Raw genomic sequence first — 12,991 nt, forward strand, 5'->3', positions numbered from 1 at the left:
GTTGACTAACATCTGCTTATTGCTTGCCTCCTCCCCCCCGTCGCTGTGATCATCTTAAAAGATCACCGACTCTATTATTTTATTATACTTATTTTTATTTAAATCATGAACTCCAATGAATACTTAGATCATGCATAGGATATAATTTTACGGCCTATGAACAAAACTCCTAAGTAAAAAACAAAAATTACTTAATATGACTTTTAAAAGAAATACAGATCTACTTATCTGCATTATCAATTACAAATAAATAATAGACATAAAGCTCTTTAACAAATAACAAACTTCTTGGTTTTGACACTTAAGGAGGAGGCTAGGTGGATCAAGCAGCAGACACAAAAAGTTGGAAAAAGTGAATGGCATAAATGCATACACATCATGACAGATTATGATGCATCATTCCCATTTTGTAAAGAGTTGGCTGCTATATTTATAGACTTTGGAATCAGAAATACAAAGAGTCAAATTCTGGCTTTCCACCAACTCTTATGCGAACTTGGGCTCATTTCTTGGCTTCTTTAAGCTTCAATTTCCTCGAGTGTAAGATGAGAATCATAGCATCCACCTCATAGGTAGTTCTTTTCTACCAATCATTCATTCAAATGCTTCCCAAATAGATGGGTGTGGTTTTTTGTTTTTGTTTTATTGCAATGATAAAATTAAATCACCGTATCATCTTTTGGTACATATCCCTTCTTCACATGACTTTATATTTCCAAAGGAGAGGTATCACACAGATTAAAGAAGTTAATATTTATATAAATATCTCTACCCACAAAAAGTTAACAAATCAGACTCTGGGATCACAAAATACAATCACTACATTCATGGGCCAGACGAAATAAAAATAAGAATGCTCTTCCTCAGAGAAAACTACCTGATAATATCAGCCCTTTCTACAAAGCTGGCCAACTGTAGTGAAGACTCTTCCTGGAAATGAGGACAATACAAAAACAGCACAATCCCTTCTCATGAAAAGAATTACCAGTATGACTAGTTCAATGCTTCTATGTACATGTTCAAGTATTATCTGGCTAAGCTTTTCTAAATATTGCCTGATGATGAGGATCCACCTGGCAAATCTGTTTAAAAGATAGATTTACCCGTTGCCCACCTGAAACATACTGAAACATTCCCCAGGACAGGGGCCTGACAATCTTATTTTAAATGACAGTTCCAGGTGATTCATGATCAGGCAAGTCAGGAATTTTCTGTGTTTCCCAAAGTTCAAGGTACAATCAACAATACAAAACTAAAAAGAGCTAAATCCTTGCTGGATTTCAACAAAATTGATTTTGGTTTACTAGAAATAAAAGTCAAGTATTCCAACTACTTAAGAGCAGGGACATTCATTCGCTCAACTTGGTATCTTCCCCTTCCTATCCCTACTGCACATCCAAAGTATGAACTCAATAAATATTCATCTTCTGAATGAACATCAGGTAAAATAAGCAATTAATAAAAGTTACCAGGAATCCTATCACAGGCTTCCAACAGAAGCAAACTAAAAGTAAAATGTGCTCCCAGAATGTCTTGGTTATTAAATCACCTTAGAACATGAAATCATGAGTTTAGGAATCGGGGCGGGGGGGATCTTACATCCTTGCTTTCACTAACCTGTAACTGAAATTTGGCATTACCGTCAATTAGGAATGTAGAAGAAAACCTGGTTAATATCAGCAGTACTGTTAGCTTTGTCACTCGTAGGAATCAAAAATATTTCCACATCACATTACAGTAGTCCAGATCTTGAAATACCATTTATGGTAATCAATTATTTTAAAATCACAGTAGGTATTAGATTAGGATACTGATGATTACTTCATCCCAAACTCTTTAATTACTATTTTGAGAATGTTATTTGTTATTGGCTCCCTTTATAGGCCTGTGTACTTTAAACATTTAAACCACTGTTCTGAGAAGTGGACCATAGGATTTAACAGACTGCCAAAGGAACCCACAGCACAAAAAAAGGTTAAAAAAAACCTGTTTTAGAAGGTTACAGAAATTTTTTAACTAAGCAGTAAAGCAAAGAGCTGTACACTTATTTTCTTTTATGCTGAAGTCTTTCTGCCAGTTAATTAGAGACGCTCCTTAATCCTATTCTCTATCCGCTAGAAATCTGAGCTGAAACAGTCTTGGTTGACGGACTGTGGTATTTCCCTACAACATTTTCAATGCTGGTTCTCAGATGACCTTCAATTATCCTCTAATAAAAGAGTCATCTAGAAAAATATAAAACTTTATTATGAATTATTGTATTTATATTCATAGGATGCCGGTGTTGGAAAAAAATCTGAGACTTATGGTCCAAATTTCCATGCAGAATGAAATGGGCATGGCCCATTCCTACCTACTTGGCTATGAGCATTGGAACAGTTCTGGAACCACGAGCCACTTTGGGTTATTAGGGCCCCCTACTCCCCTTGGCTTTTGTGACATTCTAAACCCCTATAATTCTCTCTGCTACTTCAAAAGAACATTTTGTCCCCTATATCAGTGCTTCTCAAACCTTAAAGGTTTACATGAATCTCCTGAAGATGTAGTCAAAGAGCAGATTACAACCCAGTAAGTCTAGGGGGAGGACCTGGAATTCATCATTTCTAACAAGTTTCTAGGCAGTGCCAATGCCGCTGGCTTCTGGACTACCCTTTGAGTAGGACAGCCCTAGGTTTCTTTTTATGTAGAAATTACTGTCTTCTCCTGAAAGTCAAATATAGAGAGACATTTTTCAAGTCCTTTACCTGGCTTGTCAGGTAGATGCAATGCCCAGCCTTCACTGGCTAAATATTCTGACTGTTGACAGCTTCTTGCAGAAACCCTAGCATGTCACTGCTTCCAGTTCCCACATCTAAGTGTTCCTTTGAACTCCTCCCTATCAGCATCCCATTAGCAGTGTGAGTGTGCAGCTGCTTGTCAGGGCCACTCACCATACTAGACCCAGATAACAACTCAAGGAACCACCTACCCCTTCAGGCTGGATGCTAAGATCCCAGAGTTAGAAGTTTTTCAAAATGCCTGGCCATGCCTTCCTCACTCACTTTTGGTGCTTGTCAATTTGGCTCAATGAGAGAAATTAAATTTAACCCAACTCACACTGTATTAATAAATGTTAAAAGTGTAAGAGTAATTTTGTCTAAAATCTGCATTTTCCCTTAAGAATTTATAGCACTAAAGCAGATCCCCTTTAATATACCTTTGCCTAAATTAGGTCTAATAGGACACTACCATAATACTGGTGGTAAGCAGAAAAGTTACAGGCTTTCTATATCGCAGTGAATCATTCACTATGCATCTGGGAGAACATGATTCAACTTCCTTCTGTGGTGTTATAAGGTATAACTGGATTGAATGTAGAATTTTATTAAAGAATAGTTTACAGATGACAAAAAAGGTTAATATTTTATTTTTAGTTCTAGTTTCTGGGGGGAAATGGCCTGGCTATCAATTTTCATAAAGTTAGCTGTGAATATCAACTACGCTTCTAAATAAACTCCTCTTTCAATATGGCTTGAAGTAAAATGATGAAATCCAAGGGGGGGCCAGATGCCAAACCTAATGAACAGCAAAAATTCAAGACAATATTTTTCCCCTTTGAAGAAAATTCAAATTTCTAAATGATAGTTTCATATAGACATGAATACGAGAGCTTCATGGGCTTGGAATTTCATATATAAAAGAGTAACAATGTGCTTGATTCCACATATTTTTAATGACATTTTTCATGGTAAAGTTTACACAAAAGTTCTCGACATGAAAAAGTCCTAGCAATGATAGACTGATAATGATAGACTTTCATAACACTCAAAGTCAATTGAAAGGCTTCCAACTGAAGGTCTCAACCATGAGACACACAATACAGTACTAAAATCGAAAGTAAATTTAGATTTTTCTCTCCATGGAAACTTTACACACAAATAACCATGGCTTTACCCTCACCTTTACTTTATAAAAAGGTAAAATGGTAAGTAACTGAAACTTTTAGAAATACAGATAAAATTCAGCATAAAAAAGAAAGCAGTTTAAATTTCTACATCCTACAGTATCCTATTGTTGAAACTGCATGACCTTTAAACAAAATAGGACTGATTAAGTAACCTGAGTTGGTCCAATGGTAATAATTTTCTGTGGAAAAAATAGGACAAAATATAAATCTAGGTTTGAAAAATAAGAGTTCTTTTGCCGAGATGTCTTAAGGACTGAATTTTGTCTCCACAAGAAAGAAGGAATAAAAAAATTATACAATACAAAAGTTATAAAAACAAACAGGTTACATATGGATAATTAAATTTATTGCCAATTATATTTGTACATTCATTTTCTAAAAAGTGAGTATTTCGGAAAGGACATCCCATTGTTTATTCTCCCAATGCTCTATAGTTAAAGCCTAGATAACAATGTGCATGCCTAAATGTGTGAGCATTTTCCTCTAGCATTTTATGAGAAACTCCAAAGTAAATAAGGAATTTTGAAATCCTTATTTAGCATTTTTTCGTTAATGAGAATGCTATGGGGAACCCCTCCAAACTAAACCTTATCTTAATATTCTCTGCCTTACTGACCTTAACCTCTCCTACACTTCAGCCATCCCTTTTCATTTGGTCTTGTTACCACACAGAGCTCTCCACTTCATTAGACTTCATCATCCCATCCTCAGGTGCAATGCGATTATCCCATCTCCTTTTAGTTTTCTACCCATTTATTTCCACTGTACCTACTCTTTAACTTCTTTGGACTTTTGTGCCTTGACCCTAGCCATTTCTCCCAGCCTGTCAGCCCACTTTCGCTTCAGTTATGTTCCTTCCGGTGATCCTCTGATTAATCAGCTTGATTACTATCTCACCAGCACCTCCAGTTTTCTAAATCTGTTGTCCTCTTACCATAACCAGCATGAACAGAGCCAACTGGGAACCCCTTTAATATTCCATTTCTCCACTCTCATACCCAAATTTCAGATGGCAACTAGAGAAAAATACACACCAATATGTTATTTTGCCATCACAATTGTATGATCTCCAATCTCCATGGGACTGTCAGCAGCAATCCACTTACTTGTTTTCAGTAGTCTACCTCTCTGGATGCTGGCAGATTCAGTATCTGGTAGGGGCCCGCTTCAAAAGAGTGGATAACAGCCAAATTCCCATCACTCTCTCTACTGCAGCTTTGAGGGCCAATAGAAGGGCACGATTGGAAATGTTATGAAGACCACCTTATAATTTAAAGTCTAAAAAGAGTGCCTAGTTTATTTAGTTAAATGTCTAATGTCATGACTTCTGAGAAAAGTATTCTAAAGAGTTCTAATAAGAATACCCACATACTATTCAGCAGGCAGGCATGCAATTTAACTGTCTTTACTTTAAATGTGGAATTAAACCACAAATTAGGTATCAAGGATTTAAAACTAAGCAAGTTAAGAAATTTTAATGCATTTGTAATTATTGCCCTTATATCCTGTATTTCATTGCCGGGACATTTAAATACAAACAATGATGCCATGTGGATAAATAAAACTTACAGCCTATATTCATCTATTAACTGTTCTGTTGATGGTGATATGAATGTTAGATATTAGAAAGGAACTCCTTTCACTGTGACCAAGTGCTCTGGACATCCTCAGACAGAATGATCACAGTGCATCTGTCCACAACCACCATCTAACAAACTTTAAAGGGCTTCACTTTAGAGTGCAACCTTGGACAAAACTTTTACTCTTCTATACCCACTAGCTTCACCAGACTTAAGTCCTAAGATTCAGAAAGTGACATAGAAGAGAAAATCCTTTCTTAACAATGAGGAAAGTGCTAAGGGTTGATTGTTTGTACCTCTGGTTAACCATTAGTACATATGCTAACCTATGTTAACATTGCACTTTATTTGTTCTGTGTTAACAAATTCATATGTTGAAACCTAATCCCCAATGTGAGAGTTTTGGAGGTCGGCCCTTTGGGGTTTACTAGGTCATGAAGGTAGAACTCTCATGAATGGGATTATATAAAGGAGGCTTCAAAGAACATCCGGTCCCATCTACCATTTGTGGACACAACAAGAAGGCACTATATGAACCAGGAAGTAGGTCCTCAGCAGATGCCGAATCTGCCAGCACACTGATCTTCAACTTCCCAGCCTCCTGAGCTATGAGAAATACATGTCTGTTCTTTATAAGCCATCAGGTACTTTGTTAGAAAAGCCTGAACTAACTAAGACGTCCACAGGTTAAGTCTGGCGAATTGTCAGAACTGGTTAATTTTTCTCTCTTTAATTTACCTATGCAACTGAAAAGCCCTGAAGTTCCCTGGAATTAGCATTTATCATTATAGAACTCTTAGGCTCCTACTTAGTGTCTTGGGAAATTCCTGGAGCAGAAACAATCTCAACACATTCCTGGTGTCAGGCAGACCTCCACAGGATCCTGGCTGGCCAAATATAACCACCTGAGTCAGGCTGACCCCATCTCCTGTTTTGCCCCCAATAACCCAACAACAGAGCAAGGAACATCTTCACCCCACAGAGCCACCAAGATCTGTGCAGCAAGGCAAATTCTCTCTCTCGAACCTACAGACAAGTACACATAGGTACTCTGGACATTCCTTCCAATAAGCCTCCTTCCCTGCTCTGCAGGTATGCTTACTTCCTAGTATATACAGGTAAATTCAAGAGCTAAAAATTCAACGTGAAAATGTTTAAATCAGTCTCTAATAATAAAGCATTCCATTATGTCTGCTTATAATATAAGTGAAAAAGCAGATACACACAATGGCAGAAAGTTTTCAATATTTACCAAATTTCTACAATGAACATAAAATATGTCATAATAAAAACATAAAATATGTTATTTTAAAACTAAATTTTACATTAGTTAAGAAAACAGTATTTTTCTAAGACTATATAAATAAACTTGAAATTTCACTTACTTTCTGCTCAGGGCTTTCCTGAAATGAAAGTCCAAAGTAGTCCTTCTCCAAGAGGTTGAGGTGTTCGCACACTTTGTCAAATAACACTTGTCCCTTAGCACGTTTCTGAGGAAAAAGAGATAACACCCTTACTTTTCAAGCACTAAAGATTCCATGGTACTATAAGTAAAGGGCATCATATCAAATAATATTATTTAGTTTAAACTAATATATGTGGTCCTGCCGGGCGTGGCTCAGCGGTTGAGCATCGACCTCTGATCCAGGCGATTGGGGTTCAATTCCCGGTCAGGGCACATGCTGTTGCGGGCTGCAGCCGATCAATGACTCTCTCATCATTGATGTTTCTATCTCTCTCTCTCCCCCTCCTTTCCTCTCTCTGAAATCAATAAAGATATATTTCAAAAAATAATAATAATTTTAAAAAATTTAAAAAAAAAGTAATACATGTTTTCTAATCTTTTATAACAACACAAAGCATACATTCTAAAATGAATGCATGATCAGACAGATGGGCAATATAAATATAAAAGGATTAAAAAGTAAAATGCTTAGAGTTCATTTATTTTTAAAATGTACAAAAATATGTCCAACCTAACTCCCTAAATTCCTCATTGTGGTTCATGTTGCTTCTACAACGTAGACTGCCCTCTAGTAAAGTCATTAGCCTTATTCCACAATGTATCCTAACACAATTTATCCCATCAGCACTTAGGTTTGATTTTTGTTCTATGATATTTATGGAATAGAATTTTTTTTTCCAAAAGCTATGCTTTCTCTCAAGAATGATATGGCATATCACTCCTTAGAACAAAGTTTCAAAATATAAGGTAATGGAACTGGGACAATAAATCAGCTGCCACTAAGGATTTACTATGTTTTTACCTTAGTTTGTGTGTTGTTTTTTATTTAAGAAGTTGCTATCAACAAAGACGTAAAAGCCTTTGACAGCCACAGAAGAAAAGCTCATTGTCTAATCAATGGCAAACATAAAGTGGTGAGCCATTTCCAATTAAGATGTGCACCCTTGGGAACGCCGGACTGCAAGGTCAGGTCACATGGCTCCTTCTCCTGCAGTGATGTAAGCAACCCCTGACTGCAAGTAAAAAAATGAACAAGCCACCAGGCTCTTTCCTCCTCAAGATGAATATTCTCACACTACCAAAATGTGTACTTGTCAGTACATCCACTGTGTGCAAACTATTGTTTCCCACACAGGTATCTTTAAAAATGCAATAAAATATAAAAGACATTTTAATTTCAAATTAGTACAACCATGATAAGGGTTTTCAAAAGACAGTCTTCACAGAAACTCAGTTCAGGGGCTTGTTTCTCAACTCTAACCTTTTTCTTCCTCCTCTTTGTGAAAGCAGAGGTTAAGAAATTCCTGCCTGAAAGGCTCGCAAAGGAGAGTCTGGAACTTTTATTATTAAACCTTTTATAATAACATTTCTTTTAAAAACAGAATTACATCAAACAACAGAGGAAAGAGAAAGAAAGCCCCACAGATTTCATTATTTCAACATAACAAGCAATGTGCTAGCCATATCACTATATATCCAGAAAATTAAATTACTAAGTATATTTAAGATAGATATGTGTTTATATATCCATGTATTTAAAGTATATACAATTTATAGTATAGTAAATAATAGTATTGGGATTCCAGGTACCAAAGTTCTGAATGCATATCCATTATTTACAAGCTATGTGACCAGGGACAAGACACAACTCCTGCCTTAATCTGCACACCCGTGAAAGGGGGATAAGAGAATCTACCACAAAGGGTGTGGTGAGTATTAAATAAGATGTAATACATAAAGAGCCTAGAACACTGTGCCGTGTAGGAAGTGCTTCATCAATACTGGCTTCTATTGTTTATAAGCTGGAGAGTTTTATAACATGAAAAATGACTAATTTCATTTATATGAAATTTGGGGTTAAGCTTTTAAAATGAAAGGTTCTGAATTTTATTATCTGCTCTACATGCAATTATTAATCTATATAAAATCCTGAATTTGGAGGTATTTTGAATTGACTTTATGAGAAGGTGGCTCAAATCATGATAGTTACTTTCTTAAATGTGCAGTAAAACCCACTGTCTCTTCTTTATAGGAGCCTGGAGTAGATGTGAAGAGATTTGGTTGCAAATGATAGCAAAGAATATTTTAAAGGTAATCAATAATCTAAGATAGAATCTGCTTTCTCTCACATTAATCTCAACAACACTGTTTACTCCTGAATCTCCAGCGAGTAGACTGCCCAGCATAACAGGTGCTAGAAAAAAAGATCTGTTGAATCAGCTGACAAAACTGTATTAACATACTTTAAATGAGGCAACATTTAATGCACTGAGGTTCCCAGTGACTGACCATAGCTATAATTTCGTTGCCTACTTTATAATTAGGAATTTTCCTTATCTGAGGTAACAAAGGGAACAAACTATTATAGCTCCTGCCACATTTATCTACTTAGATATCACCCACTTTGCATTTATTATGAGGTGTAAATGAGTCACAGAGGACATTTTACCTACTATAAAGCAGAATTATCTTCTTAGTGAGAAAGATACTAAAAACTCAATGACGCTCATATAAGAAGTTGATCTTTAATCAGATAAAGTTCTCAAACAAACTTATAATTTCTATGAAACCTCTGACTGTAAATGACAACTACTTCAAAAGAAGTTAACTACTGAAACTAACCAGCTGTAGGCATCATGAAGAAATGTGACATAGTCTGAAGGAGATTCATACTATTTCATTTGGTTATAATATTGTTGTAGGCAGTTAGACAGACATGAGCAGAGCAAGGACTACAGGCCAGGTACAGAAGGTCACTAAGGTGGAAAGCCCCAGGTGCCTAGCAATGGACAATTGTAGGATGGGACCTCGCCCCCAGGATGACCTTTCTTCCCCTAGCATGACCCCAGACCTTTCCTGATCATGACTCCTTGACCTTTCCTCCCTAGAGATAACATCTAGGCCTCAGGGTTTTTTCAGCTCCAGGCCTAGAAAAGCAACAAAACCAGCCACAGCTGACCTCAGGACAAGCTGTATTGGATAATGACCCCCCCACCCATTAGTGGAGACCACAATCCTGAAAAGACACACCTGGAAAACTGCTGAATATTCTATTGAGATCTTCCCCAGGGATCTCCCCTAAAATCTCCACCCTTAAAACCCTTAGGACAGAGGACCCAGTGCACTCCCATCTCCTGGGAGCAAAGCATGCCAGCACCTTTCCCTCTCCCTTTCCCATTCCCTGCCCCTCTCCTACCCCCCCCCCCCCCCCCCCGCTCCCTCAGGCACGTTAACCATTAGCTTCCTTGCTCAAAGGGCCCTTCCTTTAGCTCTATAACTTGTTACCTAAGCCCATTTCTTCTAGGAATTACTTTTTCTACCTCTGTGATTAACCAAATAAATGTTCTCTTATAGTCTGGGTCTTCGCTCTGAATTCTTTCCTAGCTAGAACCCAAGTACTGAGTTTGCTGAACCCAGGTCTGGTGTGACCCCACCAGTCCGACACCTGGTGTCGTTCCTACCACCTACAACAATACCATTTGAAAATTAGGGTAAAAAATATATTTAAGACTACTGATGTCTATAAATATATAGCCCGGTTCAAAGAGAAAACACATTCCAACACTGGTGTAAAGTCAATTTTTGTTAACAAATCATACTTTCTCACTGGTTTCTGTTTCAAAAATAGAAACATGCTCTCATGGACAGAATTCCCCTATAAGATTAAGAGGAAAACATCCACGGAGCTCAACATCACAGCACAATGTGGTGTTGGGAGGTTGGGCAGGACAGCGGGGCATCAGCATGAGCTGGCGTCAGATCCAGTCCCTCCCTTGTTCAACACTTTGTAAGCACTTTACTATTTACTAGACGAATGTGACAATGGACAAACCACTTAGTCGCCTTAAAATGTAAAGTGAGATCACAGCTATCTCACAGCACATTGTGAGGATCAGATTAACCCAATAAGATAGTATATGTCCAAGTGCCAAACTAAGTGCCTTACTCAATCATAGCTGAATTTCATTCCCAACTGTTCTTTCACTAGCCTGCATCTAAAAAAATGCCAAAATATCTTCTAGTTGCTCAGATTGCTTCTCTACTATTCTCTCCTTCCCTCTCCAGGAAACAGGTATTTTTAAATGCTGGATAAGATCTTAACTGCATACACATATCACTTAGGCTTCCATTCAGCATCTCCACCCTCAATTCAAAGTCTCGCTAGAAAGACAAAAAATGCAACAATACCGTGAGGCATGTGTTGAAAGATGCACGTACAAAATGCTACGGGAACACCAAGAATGGAATGAGCATGTGAGAAAAATCACAGCTTCACCAAGACTGTGACATCAGAAATGAATCTTAAAGAAGGAAGTGATTTTTTTTTAAGGCAGAGAAACAGCATATTCGAAAGAACTTAATTTTCACTTTGGATGTTTAGAGTTTGACACAGTCCATTTTTATTGGGCAAGCCATGCAATATGACTGATATACTGTCCTAATCTCCAATGTCCACGAGGGCTTGCCAGTCTAAAAGGCTCAAAATATACTGATTCCTTGCTTGCAGGCTCGATCCCTGGCCCGTCGGGGTACTTGCAGGAGGCAACCAATCAATGTGTCTCCCTCATGTTGCTGTTTCTCTCTCTCTCCCTTCCACTCTCTCTGAAAAGCAATGGAAAATATATCCTCAGATGAGGATTAAAATAAATAAATAAAATGAAACAAGGAGAAAAGCCCTTTAGAGAGACAATGTTCAGATGAAACTGTAAGAGAATGACTGGAAATAAGAAAGGATTGTAAAAAATTTAAAAATTTTATTAAAAGAATAAAAATTCATTGATACTCCGAAAAGCTTCATGATGATGCAAAAAATAAACATGAGAAGATCAACAAGAAAGAGAGGAAGAGAATACAACAGTAGAAGATGACTTAGCATTTCTAGTCTCAATTAAACAAAAAAATGCATACAGAGAATATCTGAGACTAAGATTTTTGTTTTAAAGTCAGTATGCAGTTAGTCACAGTGACACATGTAAAAGCTACTGCAAATTACAAAGGGTGTCCCCCAAGGTACTGTTCCACGTGATGCTCTTGGTGACAAATGAGAGGGAAGTAGGTCAGGTATGATTGCTGCTGTCTCTAATTTACCATCACAGGCTCTGCAGCTTGAGGGAGGAAGGAATGTGAGTAACAAGTGGAGTAGCTGATCTTCCTGGGCCACACTCCTCTTAGCAAGGCCAGAAGAAAGCAAAATGCTTTACTTCCAAAAACCCATCTACTGAGGGAAGTACAAATTAAGCAAGCCCAAAGAAATAGACAATTTTCTTTTTAACAAATACCCTCATAGATAGATAGATAGATAGATAGATAGATAGATAGATAGATAGATAGATAGATAGATATAAGTAAGTAACAGAATAAAGCCATTAAGACAACAGGGAAAGAAACATGAGCTGGGGGGGAAAAACCATAACAGAAAACTCAGAGAAGTTACTCAAGGAAAAAACCTAAAACTGATCTGCTTTCGTAAGTTAACTGAAAAAGGAAAACAAAACGGTATGTTTCCTCTTATCTTATAAAAAATATAATGAGACTATCAGGAGACACATATTAAACGTCCCAAGTTATTACTTTTCATTAATACTAATCTGCAATCAAGCTTGCCTGCCTATATCTGACAGTAATACGACCCACTTGGCTCACAACTTCTTTTTTGCCTGCACACCGCTCACAATACTCTCCGTAAATAATAATTCTTGTCATTTGGGAGAGTGGAACCAAGGCACAATTCATAATAGAATCCAAGAACGGTAGCCCTACCTCTTAACAGCTGTGCAGCCTCCGACAAGTTATTTAACTTTGCCTCAGTTTCCTCTCTTTAAAATAAAAATACCTTATAATGGTGATAAGAGAATTAAAGTATATTTTAAAGTGCTTAAAATGTTTGGCATCTTACATGGATTCATTAAAAGGCAGCTGAAATCACAGGACTTTTCTGAGCTGCTCTAAAAATAACAACTAATTTTAAAAATGATTAAAGAACTTTCACAGTTATGTAAT

General features: G+C 37.1%; 1 protein-coding gene across 6 annotated transcripts in view; it reads right to left on the reverse strand.

Moving 5' to 3' along the window:
- Positions 1–12,991, reverse strand: part of EPB41L2 (erythrocyte membrane protein band 4.1 like 2) — a 182,023-nt gene that overhangs the window by 62,833 nt on the left and 106,199 nt on the right. For all 6 annotated transcript variants that reach the window (XM_081141173.1, XM_081141172.1, XM_081141171.1 and 3 more), the window contains exon 4: positions 6,912–7,016. In XM_081141173.1, the coding sequence (XP_080997299.1) occupies positions 6,912–7,016 (105 nt within the window). The remainder of the gene's footprint in view (positions 1–6,911; positions 7,017–12,991) is intronic.

This window comes from Miniopterus schreibersii (assembly GCF_964146895.1).
Source record: "Miniopterus schreibersii genome assembly, chromosome: 6".
NCBI classification, from domain to species: domain Eukaryota; kingdom Metazoa; phylum Chordata; class Mammalia; order Chiroptera; family Miniopteridae; genus Miniopterus; species Miniopterus schreibersii.